Genomic DNA, 27,863 nt, shown 5'->3' with positions numbered 1-27,863 from the left:
TGTAATATGAACCATTAATATTTAGCTAAAATCATATAAAACATGTTAAAACTAATAAAATGTTTTCTTCCAAAAAAGTATAGAGATCACATCCATGAGTTTAGATTAAGCAAAAGACATGCAATTATATTTTTTTAAGAGGTCTAGGACAATATAAAAGGGAGAAGGTGCAACTGTTGCACAATCATCACACCTTTTAAATATATTTTTAAATATATATTTTGGCAAATCTAACCATTTTTGAAGTATAATTTTTGATAGAAAACATTTTTTCACATTTCCTAAAAAAAAAATTGATTTAACACACACTCTACTGACCATAAAAAAACAATTGGATTTGCGTTTTGAGACCTCATAAGTGTGTGCGCACGCACGCACACACACATATATATATATATATATATGCTAAATGGGTTTTTATGCTCTCTGGGTATTTTTTTTGCTGTTCCGACCTCATAAATGAAGCTAATGGATCATGTGTTTTTTATGAAAACAAGATATTTGGAGCCTCCACAATTTACAAAGATTTTGGACCGTTATAAAAACTCACTCATGTGTAGGAAAACTCACTCGTGTAAGAATTCAACACTTAAATAGTTGATCTCTATAAAATCAAATACATAAATTATATATAGTACAGTCAGAATTTAAAAATAAAAAAAAAACTTAAAAAACTCATTTTACACGTTTCATTTAATATTTCGTTTTTAGAGAGAGAAGTGCATCAGCAGCAGCAGCGAACCCGTGTCCGCTGTGACCGGGTTGATGGGTCGTATAATACGAGTGGCTCTGCTGCCTCTCTCACCTCGTTGCAACGCCGCCCGCTCCTTCCTCCCTCACCGGAACCGAACCTTCACCTTCCTCCCTCCTTCCAACCTCAGCAGGCCCTCCTCTTTTTCTGTTTCTGCGATGGCGTATGAGAGGGAGCTCTCCGTCGCCAAGAAGGCCGCTTCTCTCGCAGCCCAGCTCTGCAAGGTTTTTCTCTCTCTCTCTCTCTATTCAATTAGGGTTTCTTCTTGCTTCTTCTTTAGTATGGAATTCGGGAAATTCCATCAATTCCTGCGAACAGTGACTGCCGGGTTTCATGCGTTGATGGGCTGGATTGAGCTGGGTGTATTCTGTTGCCCAATGGCAGATTCTGGTTCAATTTTGACTATGGATTTGTGAGGGTGTGCTCAGAAGCTTTTATTCAATGTCGGGAGCTTTTTTTTTTATCACATTGATGCTTTGGTTGAATGATTTAGGGGCTTCTTTATATTTTTTTTCGGTAACGGATATTATCTTAATCGGAATGGTGATTCTTGCATGCGAACTTCTTCACTAGGTATGAAAGATCTGAGTTTTTTGCTCGTTTAGGTAGAAAGATGGGAACTAAAGGGTAGTAAAGCATAGTTCCTTTGGATAAGTCATGGTTGTCCCCCATAAGGACGGTTTGTAGTATGAAAGATGCCTATGCATTTATCGAGCATGAAACTCAATTGGACTTTCATCTTAACGGGGTGGAAAGGATGTTTGATTTTCAGTCCCTTGTGCGTTTATATGCATATATATTGTTTATGTTCGAGGATATGTATACTCTTGAGAAGCAATGTCATCTGGTCATATTGATAAAGTGATGATGGGATCAGCAGGAAATGGGAGATAGTCATGGTAAGTATACAATATTGAAGGAGAGAATGACTACGCTGGCAGAAGACAGTTTCCTACCAAGACTCCTGCGGCACTGCCGCTTAGTGCATTTTGGCCGCTATCCTAAGCTTTGTTCATTGCGTACCCAACTTGGTTCGTGAAGGAGAAGTTCAAGGCCACAAGTAGGCTTTAAGATGCTAATGTTTAAGCCTCAACGCAGCATTAAAATTTCTGGAAGGTAAGAAAACAATGAGAGACAATATGAAAGGTAAGAAATTGGCCCTTGGTATGGTGGAAACTAGTTACGAGCTACAACTCGTGCATTTAGTCGGCATCTACCAGTCGAGATTAGAAGGTTGATGCTCTAAGAAGAAATTACTTGCTAGATTATGCTGTAAGCTCCCACTACATTTGGTTGTCTTTTGGCATTATTAACTAGAATGTTTTGAATGCATCCCTGTTCACTAAATGGTCGGGGTGGTATAAGTTGGATAAAACTAAAGATCTTTGCTAGGTTCATGTCGAGGGCATAACATGGCCCCTTCAATGCTCCATCGAAATGGGAAGGAATTATATGTGGGCCACTATTTCAGGTTTCTAGAAGGCTAAGTGCAGTCAAAGTTGACAAGAATCAGCCTCAGAAAACGTGCCCTGCAACAGTTCAATAAGGAGAGCAGAAATTTACAATGGATGGGAGAGAGAATAGTGGATCGTCCCCTGCTCCTCTAGGGACATCCCTTTTGTATTAACATATTTTTTGATGTACAGAAATACCCCTCTCATTATATGACAATCCCCATCAGATACATATATTATAAACTGGACCAAAATGTCCCTGAATATTAATATGATTTCCAACACGCCCTCTCAAACTGTACATGGGCTGTGGACAACCATGGACAGTTTTTGTTTGAGTTCCCAATGTCTGGCACGAGATAGCGGTTTGGTGAAAAGATCTACGACTTGATCTTCTCATTTGATGAAGAGTGGTTGAATCTTCCTGCTTTCGACCTTTTCACAAACAAAATGTTAATCCAGTTCAATATGTTTCATCTTTCCATGTTGGACTAGATTGGTGAATGGCTACGACACTTCTATTGTTAGAAAACAATAAGAATTTAGTGATGGGCTGATGCAAAGTCGTGAGCAAGTGTCAAATCCATAAGATCTCCTCTGTCATTGCTGCCATGACCCTGTATTCAGCCTTTGTGCTAGACCGAGCCATGACCTTCTGCTTCTTGCTCAACCATGATATGAGATGCCCACCTTAGAAGACACCATATCCTGTGATTGACCGCCTATGTCACATGGATGCGGGTGTGGGGATGCGGCACTTTAAAAAACCTTGGGTGCAAGGGTGCGGCAGGGCAAAAATGTAAAAAATTATATATATATATATTATATTATATATATATATAATTTTAAAGTTTTAACAGTTAACATTGTCATAATATCATTCATCATGCATGCAATATATCAAATTAACAATTCTACAATTTTATTCTATATCACAAAAACTAACACCGCAATTAAATCAACCTAAATATCAATCAAATAAGTAAAGCAGAAAAGAACTAAATTATATACCAAAAGTATATCCTATAATGTATATGACGATGAAGTAATGAATCTTAATAATTTTCTGCTTCATCATCAAATGCATCATAAGAAGGAAGACTGAGCTCAGATAAATCCATGTTTGTCATATTGAAATCATGCTCTCCCTCAAAGTCACATTCTTCTGGGTTTACATCACAAAATTTGGATGTTTTTGTCTGCATTACAAACCCAATTTGAAAATGTTAAATACAATACAAGTATATTTAAATGAAAAACTAAAAAATAATCAAATAACTAAGAGAGCAAATTAGTACATGTATTCATCATTGGTTCATGAAAGTAGTCGAAGATTTGAATGAACATATACTAAATTCTCTACACGCTTGCTGGTGAATTTGTTTATCTTCATGTTGTGGATTTGAGAATATGTGCTCCAATTTTTTTCACAACAAGATGAACTAGTAGGTTGCGATAACAATCTTAATGCAAGACGTTGGAGAAGAGGTGTTTCTGATTCAAATGTTGACCACCATGTGATAGAATCTATATTATCCTCCTTTCTCGCGAGTAATGTCTGTCCATATAATCTTGAAGATGAAAAATTTTCAAACTCTTGTGTGACTTGATTTAGAAGATATACTTTTGGAAAAAGTCTTGTCATACACATATTTCTATGTCTTGATAGCTCTGGGTCTAAATTTGGAGGGACACGACCAATACCACCTGCCTACCACTTTTTTGCATAATATTTTGGATTAAGAGAATGTGCCATGCAATGCAAAGAAGTGTTGCTCTTATTCCATCTTCTGACTAAAATTGAATGAATATGGTTAAAAATTTCTGAATCATCCAATGGAGGATTTTTTTCTTTATGCTTAAAAACTATAACTTGTATTTTTTCAATCATATTATCCCGTATTTTATAAACTCTGTGAAGCATGAGCTCATCCTTATCAACTTCTCCCAACATTTCCCAAATAGGTTGCGTAAATTGAAGGAAGTATATCACTCTGTCCCAAAACTCATCATCTACAATGAATTTCTTAATTTTTTGAGCCTTGACATCATCATCAGCACGATAGAATGTTCAATTTTCATCTGTCACCATGCTAACCAAAGTATCTTCACTTTTTTAATCCTCTTCACCATCATAATGATGGACGCAAAATGTGTTTCAGCGACCTTCAACAATTTCAGGTCAGAATGCCTATTAAATATAGCATTAGCACGATGGTGGTTAACAACAAAATTCCTAATACTTTTGATATTTCTTTATAAATCTTCAATCTATGAACATAAAGCCTATGCTTGTGATTTTTCTTCTTCTTTGGGGTTGCATATGCTCTTTAGGGTCAGATTTAAGCTGTGTGCTACACAGAAAATCCAAAAAATATGAGGGTACTCACTCTCCAAACTCAACGCCGCACTTTTACAAACTGGAGCGTTGTCTGTAATGATTTGTACTACTTTTTGATCACCCACTTCTTTTATGACTTCTATAAACAACTCCTTCAAATACTCCGCATTTTTATATTTCCCAGATGCATCAACTGCTTCTAAAAATACTGGGTCACTAAGCGAAGAAGCAATGAAATTGATTAGTGAATGCCTTTGAATATCTGTCCATCCATCAGAAATAATAGAAACTCCATTTTGCTCCCATGAATATTTTTTAATTTCCAGCAACCTCTCCATATTTTTCCTCTCTTATGCAAGAAGTGTGGTTCGTAGTTTTTCTGGCTTGGAGGCACATAGCCACTCAAATTACAATTTGCCAAAGATGCTACTAAATCCTTCCAATAAGGATTTTTAGCCGCACTAAATCGGAGTGAACTAGAATAAAAATACCTTTCTACTTTTCTATCCATATCCTCCCTTTCATATGTATTGAATGTTGCTTGTATCGTTCCTCTACCTTCTACATTGACTTTTTTTTTTCAGCATCTTCTTGGTGGCTTCCAAATGGCACACTAATTACACAAGAATCACTCATTGTCTTTCTCTTCTCATATTCTTCTTGTATTGTTTTCGCATTGCCTCATCAACTTTTCTGCATCCTGAAATGCCATGTCCTGGTATCTTCAACAAATGAGCCTTCACTCTTGTGTAAGACCCAACAAAATCTCTTTCACAGAGCTTGCATCAAAATCTCTTATTTCCACCACCTCATTCTCCAGTTTTTGCAAGGTTATCTACATGTATCTATAGTGGCCCCACATCATCACTCCCACCACAACTATCAGCAACACTAGCAGCAGAACTCACATGTGGGGATGAGGATGATGCAAGTCCTTTCCCTTTATTTGTCATTTTGTCCTGAAGACACAAAAAAAATTATATTAAAATCAGTTATGCACACAATCAAGATTTATAATATTGAGTGCAAAGTCAATAACATATACAATAAGTTTAAAAAATATAGTAGTAGTACGTATAAATAAATACCGAAAGGTATGAGAAAAACATATAAACATTAATCATTAATACAAAAGTGAACACTCCTAAGCATGGGATTATAAAAAATATATTTTATAGGATTAATTAAGCACTTGCAAAAACAACGAGATATATAGCTAATTTTATAGTTTTGAAGTGTCTTATTTTTTCATTAAGAAATCATGATCCAAGAGTTGATTCTCACTAAATCAAGCATGCTAAACACATCTAATGGTTCGGATCTATCATAAGTTATGACAGATTCAAACCATTAGATGTGTTTGACATGCGTGATTTAGTGAGAATCGACTCTTAGATCATGATTTCTTAATGAAAAAATATGTTTTTATGAGAAAAAAAACCTATACAGGTAAGATTTCGGTGATCCAAAAGCCAGAACGATAGTCGGCAGGGCAAGGCCCCTGTCGGGAAATATCGACAGGGCTTTGCCCTTGTTGGAGAATAACAAGCCCCCCCTGCCAAAAAGATTGCCAGCAGGGGCCTCGGCTTTGCCGAAGGAAAGATGGTCGACAGGGGCCTTGCCCCTGTCGAAAGAGGACTGCCGACAAGGGCCTCGCCCTTACCGGAGAAATGACAGACGACAGGGGCAAAGCCCCTGCCAGAGAAAGCCCGTCGACAGGGGTCCAGCCCCTACTGGAAAAACAATCGACAGGGGTAAAACCCCCTCCCAGGAAAATGGCGGTCGGCAGGGGCTTTGCCCATGCCAGAAGATACAGTCGGCAGGGGCAAGCCCCTGCCTAAGGAGATGGAGGGGAGGAGGTGGCGTCGGGATGAGAGGAGGGGAACGAGAGAGCAAAGGAGCGCGGGAGAGGAGAGGAGAGGAAAGGTCCGGCGGCGTCGGAGTCCGGCAGAGAGATCGACGTTGGGGTTCGGCTGCGAAGTCGGGAGGAGAGGAAGGAAGGACTAGGGAAAAAAATTTTTGCCCTAATTCTCTCTTCGCAGCCCTTTTGATCGGGCATTTTTTTTTAAGTTCGAAAATTGGACCAAATGACCCTGGGTGCGTTGACTGCACCCAGGGTCGGGTTGACCGCACCGGGTGTCGCACCCGCACGCGCACCCGCATCGCGTCGACGCGGGTGCAGCACCTGGTTTGCCGAATCCCTGTGACTTAGCTGACCGCCTAGTTGTTGGATCTCTAGCCTAATCCACGTTTGAATGTGCCAGAAGGGATGGATCATGGGGACATGCATCCTCTTTTCTTTTCTACACAAGTCCATCAGTAACTGTTCCTTTGATGTAACACAAGATTCTCTTTGCTGCCTCCATATGACTCTTCTTAGGTGCATGTATAAATTGGGATACTTGATTGATTGTGAATACCAAGTTAGGAACAACAAGTACTGCAGAGTTCCAACCAAACTGCTAATAAATGGAACAATCTGTTTCTTTCCTGTGATGAAATTGTTCTTATTGAGCTTTTCGGTAACTAGTTAACTCAATAAGGATGATAGGGTTTGACGAAGACATTGGGAAGAAAGGAAGTAGAAAACAAGAAAAATTAAATGAAGAAAGACAAATATAGAGTAAAGAAGATGGAAAACAAAACAAAAGGGGACCAAAAATGAACAAGACAGGCTTCACAGAATATCCTGCTGGAGTTAGCTGATGATGTCAGCAAGATGAATGCACGAGGTTGACAGAAACGATGTAGATTTTTAGATCAGAATATACTGATCGTCTCAAAATTTTTTGGGGGGTCGACCTAGGGCAGAGAATCTGATGTTCTGGTCAAACTCAGATTAACAATGAAAACCCCTCTCCTTTTCCATTTTTTTTAAAGAGAATTTCCACTTTTTTTCTTTAATGGAAGGATGATGCAATATATCTGAAAATAGTTCTGATATAGGTCTAACGAGAGATAGGCAAAGAGTATCAAATATGATGACCCAAAAGGCGGCGTAGATCTGATATAGGACAGATTAGAGACAAGATAGAAAGGAAGGAGGGTAAGAAAAAGACATGAATCAATAAAGACAAGGAGAAGATAAGAAATAAGAAGACAATAATCAAGAATAAAAGAGGTAAGAAAAGATTGATGAGAAACTCAATAAAGAAGACATTGATGTACAGCCGTGATCTGAAGGGGTCCTATCCTTGCCCCTGTTAAGTTGTACATGTATATGTATGTATTATCATATATATATATTATTTATAATGATGTAATAGGTATACCCTCTAGGGGTATTTTCAAAATTTTACAGCATTGTAATAGGCTGTGCCCATTAGGGGCACATTAATACTTTTACTTTATTTTGTTCGTTTTGTCCTTTTCTGTTTTTATATGGACTATTTGGTCTTTAACCAAATACAGTTGTTGGGTTCTTTTTTTGACTAGTCAACATAAAGTTCACTAATCAATAGAGCTGTTGGAAGAGTCCAAGAGCTCTATTTGAGACTACCTCTTGTGTATAAATAGGGGTGAACCCCCTCTTGTTCTCTAATGCTCTTCTAAAGCATTTTAACTCACTTTGTGAGTATATTATGAATAAAATGTTATTTATTTTATTGTTATTTTTGTGCTTTAATGCATGATATTGCCCTTAGTGGCTGTTTGTATTGCCTATGTTGGCACCTTGTATTATTTCATGGTGGACTTGTGGATGCGTATATTGTGTTTGTGTTATCGTAAGCCCTTTGTGATTCTTGCTTTTGTTTTTCCGCATATTTCGTTGCATGGTTTCTTGATCTTGGTATCTTGTTCGAGTTCATGCTTCGAAAGAAAATTTTGGATTGATATATATGGCTTAGACTCGAGGCTTTCGTGTTTTGGTACGTATCTCTTGTTTAATTAAAAAAAAGATATTTATAATATATATTTCCTTTCTTTTCTTTTCAAAATTTGTTTAAAATATTATGGTTATTTCTTGGGTATGTAAAATGTGTTTTTTGAATCAATTGAAATTAGAGTTTTGTGAAATGTCTTTTAATTAAATATTATTTTAATGGCTCTTGTGTTTGTTTGTTTCGACATTAACCCATAAGCAATCTACTCTTGAGCTCCTTATGGTAAGTTTTTTCATATTATTATTTTTAATACAAAAATATATAATTTTATGTTCTCGTGTACCTATATTTATTTATTTATTTATTTTGGGTTTCTTGGACATGATTATTGGTGACTTTATGCACGTGTTAAAGCATGTTTTTTGAATTCTATTTGGTGCTTTCATTGAGATGGACTCATTAAAAAATTTTAAATTCTTGTATGTTTTATATCTTGAGTCATCATGATTTTAAGTTCATTAGTCATGCCATTGATGTTTTGTATGCTCTCATGAGATTGCTCTATCGGCATATCATCTTCATATTTATGACTATGCATGTTTTATGTGCCATTTCAAAATTGTTTTTGGTATTTTGGGTTGAAAAACTAGATATTTTGGGTATTGTTTTATGATCTCAAATTAAATTGAAATTATAGTTTTATCTTAAAAATCTCTTTTTTAAGTGACCTATTGTTTTATTGGCTCTTGCGTAAGCATGATAAGTCAAAATATATTTTGGGTATTTTAGTATCTTATGTGAAATCATGATCTTCATATGCACATCTTATGTGTTCCTTTATAATTTTTTATGGCTTTAAAGTTATTAGATTATTGCATATACATGAATTTTGATCTCTTTGTGAGTATCCATGATTAGTTGTACTTGTGTGTACTCTTGATTTTTCAAATGGTTCTTTAAAAATCTATATATATATATATATATATATATATATATATTTGGTCATCTTTAATGTTGTTTGTCACTGTCGTCTCATAATAGACTTGCTTATATTGACTATGCATATAATTGCATCATTTAATATCTTGTTATGCATATGATTGCACTATACTCATTTTAGACTTTTCATTTACCTTTATTAGATTTGATTTGAAACTTTATTTTTTCAAATTGGTTCTTATATATGAACTCACTTATTTGGAAACTGATTTCTGTGAGTATGTATTGCCTCCTTATGGAATTGTTTTGTCTATCACAAATTTTTATATGATGCCTCGTTTCTTTTTCGGCCTTATTGTTGTTGGGTCAGAGTTAGCCGTTGAGGTGAGTTATGTGTGCACCTCAAGTCATTATATCAATTTGCAATTATCAAAGTTTATGAGTGTTGTATTGACACGTCTTAGATCTAATTGATAGTTGATTGGCTTCTGGATCCATGTTGTTTTTGTTGAACCAAAGATGCTTGTTGGGGTGAGTTGTGTGCACTTCGATTTTGTCAGTTTAAACTGTTGTTTGATCTCTAGTTTTGTGAGTGTGTTGAATCACTCATTTGTGTAGTTGGCCATTGTTATTATGAATGCTTATAATTATGTTTATCTGTGATGACTATCTATTTTTGAAATCATGGTGTTTCGAAAGTTTGTAAAATTTAATATGTTTTTATTTGTAAATCTTTTTCTTTTCTCCTTGATGACATTAGTTTGTTTTCATTACAAGCTCTCTTACCTCGTGTGTTTTCTACTATTATGCATTTGATTCAAGTGTCATTTTATTTAGACAAGAGATGTTTTCTCAATGTGGTGAATTATGTGCACTCATTGGTTATTCACACTTTTTGTGTGCTTTGTAACCCTTTAGTGGCATTGTGATTGTGCTCTTGTTCTAGTAGCTGATACACTTATTTAAGTATCATTTTATATAGACAAAAGATGCTTGGTTATTCTCACTTTTTGTGTTTTTATAGCCCATTAGTAGCATTGTGATTATGCTCTTGTTTTATTAGCTCATACATTTGTTTAAGTGTCATTTTATGTAGACAAGAGATGTTTGGCTATTTACACTTTTTGTGTATTTTTTAGCCTATTAGTGGCTTCGTGATTATGCTCTTGTTCCAGTAGCTGATATACTTGAATTTTGAGGTTTGAAGGTTTAGTGAGGTGATTGCTTGTGGTGGTCAAACTATTGTTGAGGTTTGCAAAATATCACTTCTTCATATATGTGAGATTTTTAAAATCTCTCCATAAAATTTCTAAACATTTACTACTTTTTTTTCCTTGTATGAAAAATGTTTATCGATAAAATTTCATGCATTTCATTTATAACATATATATATATATATATTTTAATTGTTATTTGGTCCTCTTTACTTAAACTCATTCTAAGATGGGTGAGTGAATTTTAATGGGTTGTGATTTGTGAGATTGTTCTCATTCATTATTACGTGCATTAAATATATTGCATACATATGTTACATACAAGTGTTATACTTTATATCATGTTGTTTTTAGTATAAATTGATGAGTTCTATTTGAAGTGTTTTTCTAAAAGTTTGGGATATTATTAATACATGATTGTTTATTCTTCTTGATAATTTAAATGTTCTTTAAGTGATTAAATTCTCTTGTGATCAATATTTATGTTTTCTTGAAAAATATGTTGATTATGAGCTTATGCTTGTCTAAAATTACTTTTTTTTTTCATATATGAGGTATGCTCCTCTTATCTTGAATTGTTATTAATGTTTGTAAAAATCTTAAAATTATTACTAGTTTGTTCTACTTGAGTGCTATTCTTACTAGTTTTTTGAAACTATATAACTATTTGGTTAGGATATCTTTTTTTCTATAGTTGAAATATGTGTTTTGTTCTCTCTGCAGGTTCTTAAAGATGCGATGGATTGAGAAAGAAATATCTTTGATACATCATATCATGAAGATGGAGATGGCCGATGAAGGTGTTTTGGGATGATCACCAATGAAGACACTGTGAAAATCTCTACAAAAAGAGATTGTGTGTAACACCACAATACAAGAAATACAAAGAGTGCACAAAGGCACAAAGGAGAACACTCACAAGTGCACGGATACACATGCACAAAAGCATGAAACAAAATGAACTTCAATTCATAAGTTCCCAAGAGGGGCTTTACAAAAGCATTGATATTGCATATGCTCTCACAAAAAAAGATATGTTTACAAGGGCCACTAAGGCCTATTTATAATGCAAAAAGAAGCCACAGGGTGCAACTCAATATGATTGTTGGAGCTGCACCCAACGGTCACATTTGTGACTGTTGGGGCAGCTCCAACAGCTATATAGAGCTGTCCCTTTCACAACAGTCAAAAAGAAAAGTGTAAAAAGAAAAAGGTGTAAAAGGTAAAAGTAAATAAAAAAAGAAAAAGTAAAAATGTGCCCATTAGGGTGGCTGACACCTATTGAGTAAAAAGACTGAAATACCCCTGATGGGTATTTCAGTTTACAGTTAAAAGAGACATAATATTTTAACACTCCCCCTCAAACTTAGGGTGTTACGACCGAAAGTTTGCCAAGAAGGAAGTTAAATCTTGGAGAACACAGCGCCTTGGTGAAGAAGTCTGCCAGTTGATATTCTGATGTAACATAAGGAAGGTCAATGGTTTTTCTTAAATATTCTTCACGAACATAGTGGCAGTCCATCTCGATATACTTCGTGCGCTCATGAAATGTGTGATTTTTGGCAATGTAGATTGCACTTTTATTATCACAACATAATTTTGTGAGCCCTTGAACTTGAATATTCATATCTTCCAACAAGTTGTGAATCCAAACAATCTCCATGGTAGTAGATGTCATGGCTCTATACTCAGCTTCGGTGGATGAAAGCGATACTTTTTGCTGCTTCTTGCATCTCCAAGAGATTAATGATTCACCTAAAAAAATACAAAAACCAGTGGTGGAGTGACGGTTATTTGTGTCACCTCCCCAATCAGAGTCCGTATAAGCAATTAAACTTAATTCAGACGTAGAAGATAAAAATACTCCCTTGTTTACTGTACCCTTTATGTATCTGATGATACGAAGGATGACGCTCATATGAACTGTAGTAGGTGCATGTTGAAATTGACTAGCAACATGTACTGCATGAGAAATATCAGGCCTGGTAATGCTGAGATACGTTAGGGATCCAACCAGTTGCCGGTAAGGTGTGAGATCTTTTAGGAGAATCCCATCATCAATCTTCATCTTTGAACCTACTATTTCAGGAGTTTCGCAGACCTTGTCATCTGTGATTCCTGATCTATCAAGAATCTCATAAGCAAGTTTAGTTTGAGACAAAAAATAGCCTCTCTGAGAATAGGCAACCTCAATTCCCAAAAAATATGTCAGAAATCCTAAGTCTGACATTTCAAATCTTGAAGTCAAAATAGATTTAATGCTCTTGATTCCTTTGATATCATCACCTGTTATTAATATATCATCAACATATAACAATAATATAACAATCCCTGCATCAGATTTCTTAACAAACAATGCAGTGTCAGTATAGCATGAAGTGAAACCATTTTCAGTCATTACATTGTTAAACCTATCGTGCCAAGCCTTGGGTGCTTGTTTCAGTCCATAAAGAGCTTTACGAAGACGAAAAACTTTATTTTTAGGGATTTCCATACCAGGTGGAGCATCCATGTAAACTTCTTCATTAAGATCTCCATTTAAAAAGGCATTTTTGACATTCATTTGGTAAATATTCCATTTTCGAATTGAAGCAATGGTGATAAGACATCCGACAGTAACCATACGAGCTACTGGAGCAAATGTCTCTTCATAGTCAATCTCATATTCTTGACTGTACCCTTTAGCTACAAGAGAAGCCTTATACCTTTCAAGAGAACCATCACTCTTAGTCTTGACCTTGAACACCCATCGACATCCTATAGTTTTCTTGCCATTGGGAAGAGATTGAAATTCCCAAGTGTTAGCTTTCTTAAGAGCTTTGAGTTCACTCTTCATGGCTTCTCTCCATTCAGTACATTGTTTGGCTTCTCCAAAATTTTTTGGTTCAAAATAAGAGTGAATGACACTCAAACAAGCTCGATATTTAGGAGAGAAAGAATCAAAAGATACGAATCTAGAGGGAGTCCTTATAGTTCTTTCAGTTCTCGTAGGATGAGAATCATGAGTGGAAATAGTCTCACTAGGTTCACTATATAGTTCAATAGCACTCCTAAAGGTGCTTCTATCTCTATGAGAATAAGTGATGGGTTCTCTAGATACATTTTCTTCTTGAGGGGTAGAAGGGTTAGAGTTATTGTTGATCACAACCATTTCATTTTCACTATTATATGTTGATTCATCATCACTAGAGATATCATCATCCTTAGATAAAAGGTCAAAAAGAAAGGAGTAATCGGCATTTTCTAAATGAGATTCATTTTTTTCAAAACCACTATCATTTTCCAGAAAAGTTACATTCCTTGAAACATATAATTTATCATTCTTAGAGTCATAACATCGAAAACCTTTTTGAGTTTCCGAATAGCCAAGGAAAGCACAAGGAATGACTTTTGGTGAAAGTTTATCATTTTTATCTGTAAGAACAAAGCACTTACAACCAAAAACTCTCAACCTATTATAATCAGGTTCTTTTTCATATAGAATCTCAAAGGGAGAAATTTTATCTAAATTTTTGGATGGAAGTCGGTTGATAAGATAGACGGAAGCAAGAGCCGCTTCGGCCCAAAAAATTTTAGGAATATTTTGGGAAATGAGAAGGGTTCTAGTGGTTTTAATGATATGCCTATGCTTTCTTTCGGCCAAACCATTTTGTTGTGGGGTCTTAGGACACGATCTTTGATGGACAATGCCACAATCCTCAAGATATTTCTTAAACTCATTAGAGAGATATTCACCTCCGGAATCGGTCTTAAATATCTTTAAATTACTATTAAATTGATTTTTGATCATCATATGATATGTTTTAAAACATGAAAAAACTTCATGCTTATGTTTGAGAAAATATATCCAACAATATCGTGAGAAATCATCCACAAAAATCACATATTAAGCAAAACCACCTTTGGATATGACAGGTGCCGGTCCCCAAACATCCGAGTGAATAATTTCAAAAGGTTTAGTACTAAACATAGTTCTTGGTTCAAAAGGTATACTTCTCATTTTTCCAAGAATACAATTATTACAAGAGAAAGTATTTTTACAAAGATCTTTAACAAAATGTAGATATGATAACTTGGTAATGTTGGGATGACCAAGTCTCTTGTGCCAAACATTTATGTCTTTATGTTGGGCCACATTACAAAAGGTGTTTTTAGGAATTTGAAGAAAGTCTACATAGTACAAGTCTCCTTTCCTAGAGCCTTCCCCAATCAATCTCCCGGATCGGTGATCCTGTATTAAACATTTATTAGATGAGAATTGAACCTTACACCCAAGGTCCGTGAGTTGAGAAACGGAAAGCAAGTTTAAATTTAATTTTGGTATAAGTCTAATTTTTGGAATAAAGAAGTTTTGGGTTTTAAAATTTCTAATTCCCTTAATTTCGAGAGAAGTACCATCCGCAGTCGAAACAAAAGAAGGTGACACATTTTTAGAATACTCAGAAAGAGATGAAATGTTTGGGGTCATATGAAAGAATGCACCCGAATCTAAGAGCCAAGAAGTTTTACCTGGAGGAGAAGAGGTGGATACAGCGGCACCAGAAATAGCTCCCTTTAGAAGAGGTTGAAGAGCCTCCACAATTTGATTGAGAGATAGAGCTTCTTTTGAAGATTCATCTTTGGATGGTTGAGATGTAGTTGCCATTGCTAGAAGTTTCTTCCATTTTGAGCAAACCGGTTTGATATGACCCGGTTCTTTGCAAAAGTGACACGAGATTTTGCTATAATCTCTTCTTCCTCCTTGATTACCTTGATTTTGATTCTTAAAATGAGGGGGTCTATATGTTCTTAAATTGTTACCTGGTCTAGAAACGACATTAACACCATCACATTCTTCTTGATTTATGGACATTGCAAGCACACTAGGATTTTGCTTGCTAATGCTCATACGGGTTTCCTCTCCACTTAATTTAGTTAAGACATCTTTAAGTGAGAGAGAGGTAAAAGAGGATAGGAGAGAAGATCTTATTTGCTCAAACTCGGGCCTTAGCCCATTCAAAAAATTGAAGAATCGATCTTCTTCTAATTGCTTATGACGAAGCTCTATGGCTTCTCCACTCCACTTGGGTTCAAGCATGGCAAGCTCATCCCAAATTGAAGAGAGTTCCGCAAAATACTCTCTTATAGACATATCACCTTAAACAAGAGTTAACGCTCTCTTTTGAAGATAATACTTATGGGACAAGTCCCTAGAAGTATACATCTTCTCAAGATACTCCCACGCTTGAGAAGCCTTTTTAAACTTTATAATATTGACATTAATCCTTGTCTCAACGGAAGAGAAAATCCAAGACAAGATCTTGAAATTCTTCATTTCCCATTCCTCATGTTTCCTACTATATTCCTCAAGAGCATTAGTTCTTTCATCTCCCTCAAGGATTTTGATTTCTCCTTCTTTAACCAAAGTAATTTTAGGCTCTGGTTCCGAAATCGAGCCTTGAATGTAACCCCAAAGCCCTTTCCCTTTGATGTGAGCTTCCATATTTTCGGCCCACACGTGATAATTTGAGCCATTTAGCTTGAAACCAAGAGAAACACGAGAATCTTTCTCACCCATTAGAGAGGAAAGAAGAAAGAAAAGAATACGTACCAAAATAAGATTTTAAATCTTTCTTGTTGTAGTAATCTTCTAAAATATTGAATGAAGAAGAGTCTCCACTCCAATCACCAAAAAGTTGAAGGCACGTTTTTCGAGGCACTTGATATTGAGAAGAATCACACCAATTTCTTTCTCCAAACAACCTTGCTCTGATACCATGTGAAAATCTCTACAAAAAGAGATTGTGTGTAACACCACAATACAAGAAATACAAAGAGTGCACAAAGGCACAAAGGAGAACACTCACAAGTGCACGGATACACATGCACAAAAGCATGAAACAAAATGAACTTTAATTCATAAGTTCCCAAGAAGGGCTTTACAAAAGCATTGATATTGCATATGCTCTCACAAAAAAAGATATGTTTACAAGGGCCACTAAGGCCTATTTATAATGCAAAAAGAAGCCACAGGGTGCAACTCAATATGACTGTTGGAGCTGCACCCAACGGTCACATTTGTGACTATTGGGGCAGCTCCAACAACTATATAGAGCTGTCCCTTTCACAACAGTCAAAAAGAAAAGTGTAAAAAGAAAAAGGTGTAAAAGGTAAAAGTAAATAAAAAAAGAAAAAGTAAAAATGTGCCCATTAGGGTGGCTGACACCTATTGAGTAAAAAGACTGAAATACCCCTGATGGGTATTTCAGTTTACAGTTAAAAGAGACATAATATTTTAACAGACACTTGAAGACTTGGGTCCTCCCTATTGATTTTTTTTGTATTTTCAAACTTTCGGTATATCACACTGGAAGTTTGAGGGGGAGTGTTAAGTTGTATATATATATATATTATTTATAATGATGTAATAGGTAATACCCTTTAAGGGTATTTTTGTCATTTCACAACATTATAATAGGTTGTGCCCATTAGGGGCACATTAATACTTTTACTTTATTTTATTCTTTTTGTGTTTTTCTATTTTTATAGGGACTATTTGGTCTTTAACTAAATAGAGCGGTTGGGCTCTTTTTTGCCGCTCTATTTTGGTAGAGTTGACTAGTCAATAGAGCTTAAAGATATGTATGAAGGAGTAGTAACCAATGTCCGCACTTGTGGAGGGGTGACAACCAATTTTCCGATAACGGTTGGGTTACATCAAGGATCTGCTTTAAGCCCTTTCCTATTTGCGATAGTGATGGATGAGCTTACGAGATCAATTCAAGAAAATGTACCGTGGTGTATGTTGTTTGCTGATGAGTCTAGAGCTGGGGTTAATGCTAAGTTAGAATTATGGAGACAGACATTGGAAGCTAGAGGTTTTAAGTTGAGTAAGAGTAAGACTGAATATATGGAATGTCGGTTTAGTAAGCAACGAAGTAGTGATGGGAGTGTAGTGAAGCTTGGTGAGCAAGATATACCGGTGAATGATTATTTCAAATATTTGGGATCCATCATTCAAAAGTATGGAGAAATTGATGGAGATGTAAATCATAGGATAAAGGTTAGGTGGATGAAATGGAAAAGTGCTACTGGAGTGCTGTGCGATCGTAGAATGCCATTGCGGTTGAAGGGAAAGTTTTATAGGACGACTATTAGACCCGCTTTACTATATGGTACGAAATGTTGGGCTGTCAAGAGACATCATATTCAAAAAATGAGTGTAGCTGAGATGCGGATGCTTAGATGGATATGTGGAAATACAATAAAAGATAAGATTCGGAACGAAGAGATACGTAAGAAGGTAGGTGTTGCACCCATTGAAAATAAGATGCGAGAGAATCGTTTATGGTGGTTTGGACATATTCGGCGAAGGCCTAATGATGCTCCAGTTAGAAGGTTGGAGAAATGGGAAAATATATTAGTTAAAAGAGGTCGGGGTAGGCCTAGGAAGACTTGGATGGAGATGATAGGAAAGGATATGAATGCTTTGAACCTCACCGAGGACATGGCGTTGGATAGAAATGATTGGAGGAAAAGGATTCATGTGGAAGACCCAAAATGAATTTCTTTTTTGGTTCATATCGCTGACCCCAATTGTTTTGGGATGAAGGCGTAGTTGTTGTTGTTGTTGACTAGTCAATAGAGCTGTTGAAACAATCCAACAACTATATTTATAGCTGTTGGAAGAGTTCAACAGCTCTATTTGAGACTATCTCTTGTGTATAAATAGGGGTGAACCAACCTCTTATTCTCTAATGCTCTTCTAAAGCATTTTAACTCACTTTGTGAGTATATTATGAATAAAAATGTTATTTATTTTATTCTTGCCTTTGTGCTTTAATGCATGGTATTACCCTTAGTGGCTGTTTGTATTGCCTATGTTGGCACCTTGTATTACCCCATGGTGGACTTGTGCATGTGCACATTGTGTTTGTGTTGTGTTTGTCCTTTGTGGTTCTTGCTTTTGTTTTTCCGCGTGACAGCCCTGCCTTGATACCATGACAAAACTAGCCTCGAAAAACGTGCTCTGCAACAGTTGAATAAGGAAATTAAAAATTTACAATAGATGGGAGAGAGAACAGTGGATTGTTCAGTGCTCCTCTAGGGGTGTCCCTTTTGTATTAAAAAGAAATTTTTCAATGCACAGAAATACTCCTCTCATTATGTTACAATCTCCATCAGATGCACATATTACAAACTGAAAAAAATGCCGCTGAATATTAATACGATTTCCAACATAAGTATTCTTAAAACTTATAAAAGTGAGTATGATGGGCATGTTTTGTAGTTTGATGTTTGTCTAGAACCATCCTCTCCATTATTGTTATTTGTACTTAATTGTACTATTTGCACTTTGGCATCCTCTGTTGCTTGAGGAGATACATCATGGTTTTAATTATAGTTCTTTTCCTCTTGTAATAACTACACTACGTGATGGTTCCAGTGTATTTGAACCCAAGCCCCCTCTCTTAAGATAATATGCCCTTAACTAGTCCAGATTTTTTGTTTTTGACCCTTCATTAGAGTTGCTAAGTATTATCTTATTACAAATACTTCTATCCATAACAATATAATTGATTAAGATAACGTTTTTTTCAGAAGGTACAGAAGTCCCTTTTGCAGTCAGATGTTCAATCAAAGACTGATAGAAGCCCTGTAACAATTGCTGACTATGGTATATGCTTTTACACTTGAAGATGCTTTTTTTACTGATGAATTTGCTGAAGGTCATGGATAGTGGGTTAATAGTACAAGATGGACTCATCTATGCAAGTTATGTGAATGATATATGGTCATGCCTAGGATGCAAAATAATTTTAAGCACATACTTGGACTTTGATGAGCTGTATATGTGTATGTACATGAGGTGAACACATAAACCTCAAAGAAAATAGGAATATACCAGATGAGTGAATAAGTAATTAATAGAAAAAGATAAACAATTCAAAAAAGGGGTAGAAGCAATTGTTGCAAATTTACAGTTAGCGACTAGTTCTAATTTGTGTGCTCACACTGCTATATAGTTTGATATCAAAGTTCAGAGTAAAGCCACTATATGCTACCTGACATGTACAATTTAAAATAATTTTTCCCTTCATCATGGGAAGGGCATGTCATGGGTTGGTGTTAACCTTGTTCCTGTGCCTTGAGGCATTGTGGAGTATAGAATGGTTAACAGGAGTCATTTCAAAAGGACATGCATGGCATGCATTAGACTTTGATGATACTTCTATATTTAACAAGTCTACCATTGGCACCATTCATGCTGTCTTATTTTTATTGGTGATCTTTGGTGAAATCTCCATCGATGAGGTGTAAAGAATTCACCTTTTCACATGGATATGCATTTTATTATATACAGAGCAGTCACTTGGTTATTTCCTAAGTTATATAATACAATTGATTTTTCAAAAAAATGGACATATGAATTGAAGCAGGTTTTGGTTTGAGTCCTTTTCTTGTGCTGTTAGTTTACTTGGTTTTGTTCATGGCATTGCAATCCTACCATATATGACTGGGCCTACAAATAAGGGAAGCAAACCACTTATATATCAAACTAAAAAATGAAAAAAGCCTTTGTGGAAAATTTCACATTATATGAAATGATTCATGTTGTAATTTCCAACCACGTGAAATTTTTTTTCGAATAATTGTCATCTGCTGCTTGTATTAGTGCAATGTGCATTAATCGATGGAGCTTTAGCAACATTTTATTCATTTGCAATATGTCCATCCATTCTGCTTGGTAATGTACTCTTATGTATGGGTAATTAAATCTATAGAAGAAATTCTAAGAAGCATGAATATGATATATGCTGATTATATTTTGTTTCCTCCTGTATTAGGTTCACAAGCTTTAATAAGCTTTGTATTGGAACAAGAACTTTCTTCAGAACCCTTTTCACTGGTTGCAGAGGAGGTAAATGTGCAATTGTCCTGTGGGCAATGCACCTATCCTAACATTGTATTTCATAATTGAAACACTTTTTTGAAATACTTTTAAATGCTCAATAGCCATCAAGCTGGTTACATATTTCGTGTGTTATAGGACTCGAGTGATCTTCGTGGAGATGGTGCTCAAGAAACCCTAGCACGCATCACAAAGCTGGTAAATGAGACTCTATCTAACGATGGCAGCTATGGAATGTCACCATTAACAACTGAAGATGTTCTTGCTTCAATTGATAAAGGTAAATCAGAAGGAGGTCCTCATGGACGTCATTGGGTACTGGATCCTATAGATGGAACAAAAGGGTAAGGCTGAGGGATTCACTATACAGTCAACATGAGCATGTGTGCACCATTAATATGATAAATATTTAAAGAAAATTAATTATTGCTAAATATATATTATGTGTTGGTCACTAGTTTATATCATAAATAATTCTCAGAATCATTTTAGAGTAATGATCTTGCAAAAACTAAATAATTAGTGTAACATAGTGCACTAAGGGGCTGTTTGATTCGCGGATGCACATGGACAGGGAAGTGTGTCCTGTCCTGTCCGCGGATAGGATAGGACTTGCTGTCCTGCCCTGGAAAAATTTTTTAGCGTCCGGGTGTGTCCCGTCCTCCACTGTTCGGGGGGGGGGGCACGGAACAGTGGCAGACAACAATTTCATGTCCGCAAGATGCACTCAGTGGTCATCCGTGCTTACCGTGTTTGCGTGGGTGCATGGACGCCCATGGACAGCGATTCAAACACCCTCTAATGAGAACAGAAACAATCTATTAGGTGTGAAAAATTTGGAGGGAGAAAAAGAAGACGGAAATCATGAAATACAAATTATTCCACCATGGCTTCATACAATGTGATTGAGTGTGACAAAATCACCATGAAATAGACACATGAAACATATGTAAGGTAATGGAAATTGACAAATTAGAGGAGTTAGCTGATGATGGGATTCTAAGCATTGAATGTAAGATTGATTTGTTGGCTTATGGTCTCAGCTTAGGGACACTGTTATCCTATATACTAAGATGCAGCTGTAACATTTTTAAGGGCGTACATAAAAGCATTAAAGGTGTACGCTCAGTGTTATCAAAAATGCGCCTTGAGGCGCAAAAGGCACGCCTCGCCTTGAGGCGCAGCCCTCTGTGCCTCAAGGCACAAAAAAAAAGATTTCTGAGACATAATCAACAAAGTTTTTGTAGGTTAATCTCATATTTTCCAGTTATTTCAGTTATGTAATAAGCTATGTCACAGGGATTCGGCCAGACAGGTGCCGCACCCACGTCGACGCGACGCGGGTGTGGGTGGGGCACCCAGTGCGGTCAACCCAACCCTGGGTGCAGTCAACGCACCCAGGGTCATTTTTGGATTTTTTTTTTAAATTTTCCCTATGAAATGGGCTGCAGATTTTTTTTTTAAATTTGCCCTATATATATATATTTGTCGCACCCGCACCCATGTGACATAGGTAATAAGTTTATTAGTATATTACTATATTTTAACTTTTGTTGGTTAATCTCGTATATTTTTCAGTTATTTCAGTCATGTAATTAGTTTCTTAATATATTTTAACTTTTGTTGGTTAATCTTATATATTTTTCAGTTATGTAATCAGTTTTTTAGTTAATTTTATATGTTAATCTCATATTTTTTAGAATAATCTCATATATTTTAACTTTTGTAGGTTAATCTCATATATTTTTCAGTTATTTCAGTTATGTAATCATTTTCTTAGTATATTTTAACTTTTGTTGGTTAATCTCATATATTTTCCAGTTATGTAATCAGTTTTTGGTTACTTTTATATGTTAATCTCACATTTTTTAGAATAATCTCATATATTTTAACTTTTGTAGGTTAATATTATATTTTTCCAGTTATTTCAGTTATGTAATCATTTTCTTAGTATATTTTAACTTTTTTTGGTTAATCTCATATATTTTCCAGTTATGTAATCAGTTTTTTAGTTACTTTTATATGTTAATCTCATATTTTTTAGAATAATCTCATATATTTTAACTTTTGTTGGTTAATCTCATATATTTTCCAGTTATGTAATCGGTTTCTTAGTATATTTTATCTTTTGTTGGTTAATCTCATATATTTTCCAGTTATGTAATCATTTTTTTAGTTACTTTTATATGTTAATCTCATATTTTTTAGAATAATCTCATATATTTTAACTTTTGTAGGTTAATCTCATATATTTTCCAGTTATTTCAGTTATGTAATCAATTTCTTAGTAAATTTTAACTTTTTTTGGTTAATCTCATATATTTTCCAGTTATATAATCAGTTTTTAGTTGCTTTTATATGTTAATCTCATATTTTTTAGTACTTATTTGAGATTTTATATTTCTTATTGGTTGTTATTTCATCAATAAAGCATTTCTTTATTTATTTGTATTTTTAGATATTTTTTTATAATTTTTTTAAAGTTTTCAAAAAAAAATTGAGGCTTACGCCTCGCCTCGGTTTTTGGTGCAGCACCTCGCTACGCCTCAACGCTTTTCACAACACTGTGTACGCCATTAACACCTCTATGATAAGAAAGCCTCAAGGCTCATGCCTCTACACCAAAGAGGCCTGATCCTTTATATGAGAGGCATGGGCTTTGCAATTGCTACTTTTTTGCAGTACGGCTCCCTTGTTCACTTTTTAGTTAACCTTTTTCTTAATCTGACATTTAAACCAAAAAATATAGAAAAACTTCAATCTATTTACAGTGTCAAAGCGAATAACAGAAATGATAAATGCAATGTAATTTTGGGCATTACTTGTATATTAGAGGTTGATTAAGAGATTGTAAAAGATCGAAAACCAAAGTCACGGTTCCTATTTGCTGGGGAAGAAGACAACAAACAACAAAAAAAAGAGAAAAATCAAAATCATTAAATAATCAATTGAATGTAGATTTTGCAAAGTTTTATTGTTTTTTGTTCCTATTTTTCATTTTTTATCTATTCATTCTAATATTATATGTACTTTTTAATTTGGATTTTTCATTTTCAATCTAATAATTTTCTTGGTCACAAAGTCACTAACTAAAAGCTTATTATTGAAGTACTTTTTTTGTAATTAAATATGTACATATATATGTGTGTGTGTGTGTGTGTGTGTGTGTGTGTGTGTGTTCTTATCTATTTAACTTATGCATTGATATATATTGAGGCTTTCACCTCGTCATCCCTCAAAAGGCTTACACCTCACTCAAAATTTTCAAAACCACCTCAATGCGCCTTCCACCTTTAAAAATCTTGTGCAGCTGTTAGTACATACTTTCAGAAAATAGGGGTGGACTGAAGACGAGCTTGAGCCAAGTCTGGTTTGTTCAAACTCGGCTCGTTTGATGCGAACTATGTTCAAGCTCCTCTTGAGCTTGACCTGAGCTTGAACTATCCAATCTCGGCTTAGTCGAGCTCATGGGAGCTCATTTGGTTCAGCTTGGCTCAAGCTGCAGCCTTTTGGTTACAACAGAATTTGAACCAAGAGCCTCTTTCCTAGAAGCACACGTCCCACCCATTGGATTAGGAATCTTGTCTGTGTTTCACCTTGTGAAGATACATTATATAAGGATAATTTATGGATCTACCTATTAAAAAAAAGATTAGACAAGTCTAAACGAGCTTTATCGAGCTTTGACGAGCCTAAGCTCAACCTTAAGCTTGGTATGTTTAACCAAGTGAGCCTCAAACAGGCTGAAGCTTGGCTTGTTTACTAAACAAACTGTTCTCCAGCCAAGCCCGAGCTACTCAACTCATTGTGCACCTGTAAGTGAAAACATGGATGCATGGTATTCTGCCATCTCTAGTGGAAATAAGGTGGTATTTTAAGGCCAATTTATTTTGACAGGTTCTTGTTTAGTTTATATTTGTAAAGATTGTCAAGGGAATTCTGGGAATGATTGTTTCAAGTAAATTGTAATAAAAATTAATGGTTTGTGCTTCAACTGAGTTGTTTGAGACTCCATGGTAAAAGTATTTGTTAATGAGGATAACTTATGGATATTGATACCGATGGGTCATATCATCAAATGACATGTTCTCGTGTCTTGATGACAAACATTGTTGATGAGCATAATTAATGTGATGAAGTTTCTCTTTATCAACTTATCCATTTACTAGATGTAATCTCCCTCTATAAGTACGTTTCAAAGTGGACATTATTATATTTTAATCCTAGTCTATATTTTCCTTCTTACATTACTTGGTTGAACTGGATGGAAATTAGTGAGATGGTAGTCAATGACAATGTCCTTCATACAGAAGGCCACCAACAAACAAGACATTTTCATCTACATCAGAGTTGAACAACTAACAGAAGACAACTTACCCTAGTTCCATCTAACTTTTGCACAAGAGAGGCTGACATAAAAATAAAGAAAATATATATGAAAATTTAGCAAACCAAAACTATAGGCACCCCATCCTTGCACCCATGATCTAGTGGTATTGGACAAGGCATAGATCACTGGTTGCCATCTTACATTGTTCCCAACAGCTCAACCAAACACCGTTTTAGGAGGATGAAGCAATTTTTTTTTGTCAGAAGAAAATTTCAAATAAAGTAGAATTAAATAGCATGTTTCCACAATCCCGGAATATGGGTGGCAGAGAAGGCTACATGTCACACATGAAAAAAGTTGGTAAAGTCACATATCATTTATTACATCCATGAACAGTAGTTGTAGTTAAGCCATGATAACTTTTCCGTTTTTGTGGATAACTGAAATAATCGTCTTGCTCACCGACCTCATCGGTGTAAAACCCCAGGTCCCCCTTGCTCACCAGCGACTAGACCCAGCTACGGCCTCGTGGCAAAGGATGTTCACTCATGGATTTCAAATTTGTGACGTCCCATCAACTTGGTGATGTTTTCGAGTCACTCCTACCAGATGGGCAGAGCCCTCATGGGCCATGATAGCTGATAATATGATACACATTAGTCTCAGTATTCTTGTATTACCTTCAACTCCCCTCCCCCTTTCTGAACACACACACACACGCCTCTTGCATATGTTCTTGATTAGCTTAAAATTTTCAGATAGTCCTGGACCCAAAAACCTTGTTCATTGATATGAGAAAAAGTGATTTCACATAGCATAAAATCAATTACTAAGAAGAGTGCTGATGTTGGTGCCCACAAAGTGTTCAGTGCTGAATATAAAAATCTATATGAGATGTCATGATTAGCTGAGTTTGAGCCTTTGAAGTAGTATGATTTCTGCTTAATTACAAGTTATCAGGAATAGCCATCTTTCTGTAGGAGTCTCTCTTGCTAACAAATGGATTATCATTTACAGGTTTCTTAGAGGAGATCAATATGCAATAGCATTGGCATTACTGGAAGAAGGCGCAGTTGTTTTGGGGGTCCTTGCCTGTCCAAATCTCCCGCTAACCACAATTGGGAGGCATGATCAGGTTGCTTCGGAAAATCAAATTGGTTGCCTTTTCTCCGCTTCAATAGGCTCTGGTACGGAGGTGCAGTCTTTGGATAATCCTGTGCCCAAAAAGGTGAGAACTCATGCAAACATGCACACTCACGGAGGTACAGGCAAATATGTATGACACATCACTCTTTGAAATTTTCATGTTCTCATAGTATTATCTTGATGCAAGAAACTGGCTCTTGAATTGCATTTGTGCTCTCACTCTCTCTCTAGGTAAATGTTAGCCTCGTAAAGGACCTTGCAGAAGCTTCTTTCTTTGAGTCATTTGAAGCTGCACATTCCATGCAGGACTTGACAAGCTCTATAGCAAAGGTTTCTTGGATAATTTCATTCTTTTGTCCTTAAATCTCACGTTTGCTTGGCTGAATCTAGTGAATGGCTCATTTTTTTCAGAAATTGGGTGTACGGGCACCTCCAGTTAGGATAGATAGCCAGGCAAAATATGGAGCATTAGCAAGAGGAGATGGAGCCATTTATTTGCGTTTTCCTCATCGAGGTTACCATGAAAAGATATGGGACCATGCTGCTGGTTCCATTGTAGTTACAGGTACGGCCAAAAAGATCCCATCATTCTTGGAACATTAACAGGTCCAGCTACCTATTGACAAATTCTATTTTGGAATGTCTTAACTGTGAGATACCTCGGAGATGAAAGTCATTAATTTTCCTTTTCTATAATTTTTGAAAATTTTGAAAGGAGGTTTAAAATTTTAAATGGCAGAAAGAAAAGGGAGGTGACTTGGGACTGCAATTCAATCTTATGGCAGATATTGATGATATATGTCAATAACGAGGGGGTGTTTGAGAACCTCGGATCTGAGGTGGCATGGGGCATGCTGATGTGGTGCATTACTCATGTCAAGGTCCCCCTCATCTCAAATCCGAGATCTCATATCAAGGATTTAAGATCCCTGATATAAAGGGATTGAGATAGAGATCCGAGGATCATCTTTAGTCCAATTTTTTTTATTGAAAAGGAAGGGGCCCTTCCATTTGAGATCCAAGGGATTCAAAGACCCCCTAAATTTCTCTGTTAAGAAGCCTCAAAGCAGCACTTATTACTGGTTCTTGTTGACGTGGAATCATGTGGTTATATTTGCAGAAGCTGGTGGTGTGGTGAGTGATGCTGCTGGGAATCCCTTGGATTTCTCAAGAGGTAGGTACTTGGATCTGGATACAGGCATCATTGCCACCAATAAGAAACTAATGCCCTTACTGCTAGATGCTGTACAAGCTGCAGTGAAAGAGAAAGAAGCGTCTGCTTCTTCCTTGTGATTCCCTTTTGAAATTGTACTGTGGGATTTGGTTCACCTCAATCGTTATTGAATAAAACGTTTATTTTTCTCCCCTCCTTTTCTGATACACTATCTATGCTCTTGATTCCGTTCTAATTTCTTTTTGCCTGTCTTCTTACGTTTAAAAAATATATCCACATATTTTAGCATGTTGAGTTTGGTGACGGAAAAAATAAAAAAGCAGACGTGTTACTGCAAACAATACACTGGTCTGGGAAGAAAACTTGTCAAGCACAAAAACAAAAAAAAAATCAACGCTTTTAAAATGTCAAAAATGAACTTTTCCTCCATTAATCAAAATAAAGTTTCCCTTGCACCTTTTTTCTATCAGCCAAATTTGTGTTAGAACGCTAGACGCATATGTTTCTTATATGCCCTTCCATCTAATAGGCCACCATTAAATTTCTGACAATCTACCGAGTTCTTCATGAATTGGGCTCGACAAATGCGCTCTCCACCAGTTTGCTTAGCTAAACACATGTTTTAGATTAGGATATTTTTGATCTTTAGAGAGGTTTCTTAAGAACACAAAAGAATCAATGGGTCCAAATATTTTGTTGTACACTACATCCAGTTTCTATGTTGATACAATTTGATTCAACACACTTTTTCTGGAAAACACATCCATAGGTTTAATTGAGTAGATAACTGGGGTTGCA

At 35.8% G+C, this 27,863-nt stretch overlaps 1 protein-coding gene across 2 annotated transcripts; it reads left to right on the top strand.

Moving 5' to 3' along the window:
* The first annotated feature begins 704 nt into the window (after positions 1-704).
* On the top strand, positions 705-27,256 carry LOC149848306 (3'(2'),5'-bisphosphate nucleotidase 1-like). Of its 2 annotated transcripts, none has more exons than XM_089989732.1 (8): positions 705-975; positions 19,104-19,179; positions 20,351-20,424; positions 20,554-20,759; positions 25,763-25,973; positions 26,123-26,221; positions 26,303-26,456; positions 27,012-27,256. In XM_089989732.1, exons 1-8 carry the CDS (start codon positions 766-768, stop codon positions 27,182-27,184), a joined length of 1,203 nt encoding a protein of 400 aa, XP_089845858.1. In that variant the 5' UTR covers positions 705-765; the 3' UTR covers positions 27,185-27,256. The 2 variants fall into 2 exon arrangements, with proteins under 2 accessions (XP_089845858.1, XP_089845927.1); XM_089989801.1 differs by having other exon boundaries at positions 755-975; positions 19,107-19,179.
* The last annotated feature ends 607 nt before the right edge of the window (positions 27,257-27,863 follow it).

The sequence above is a fragment of the Nuphar pumila genome, chromosome 1 (assembly GCF_984573655.1).
Source record: "Nuphar pumila chromosome 1, dmNupPumi1.hap1.1, whole genome shotgun sequence".
Taxonomy (NCBI): domain Eukaryota; kingdom Viridiplantae; phylum Streptophyta; class Magnoliopsida; order Nymphaeales; family Nymphaeaceae; genus Nuphar; species Nuphar pumila.
This window is presented reverse-complemented; position numbering and strand designations above follow the sequence as displayed.

What these genes read in the sequence shown, in the direction of transcription:
- LOC149848306 (XM_089989732.1), top strand. Translation starts at nt 766, where the DNA reads ATGGGTCGTATAATACGAGTGGCTCTGCTGCCTCTCTCACCTCGTTGC. An exon ending in TTTCACTGGTTGCAGAGGAG is followed by an intron (nt 20,425 to 20,553) that starts GTAAATGTGCAA and finishes CGTGTGTTATAG; the next exon opens with GACTCGAGTGATCTTCGTGG. An exon ending in ATAATCCTGTGCCCAAAAAG is followed by an intron (nt 25,974 to 26,122) that starts GTGAGAACTCAT and finishes CTCTCTCTCTAG; the next exon opens with GTAAATGTTAGCCTCGTAAA.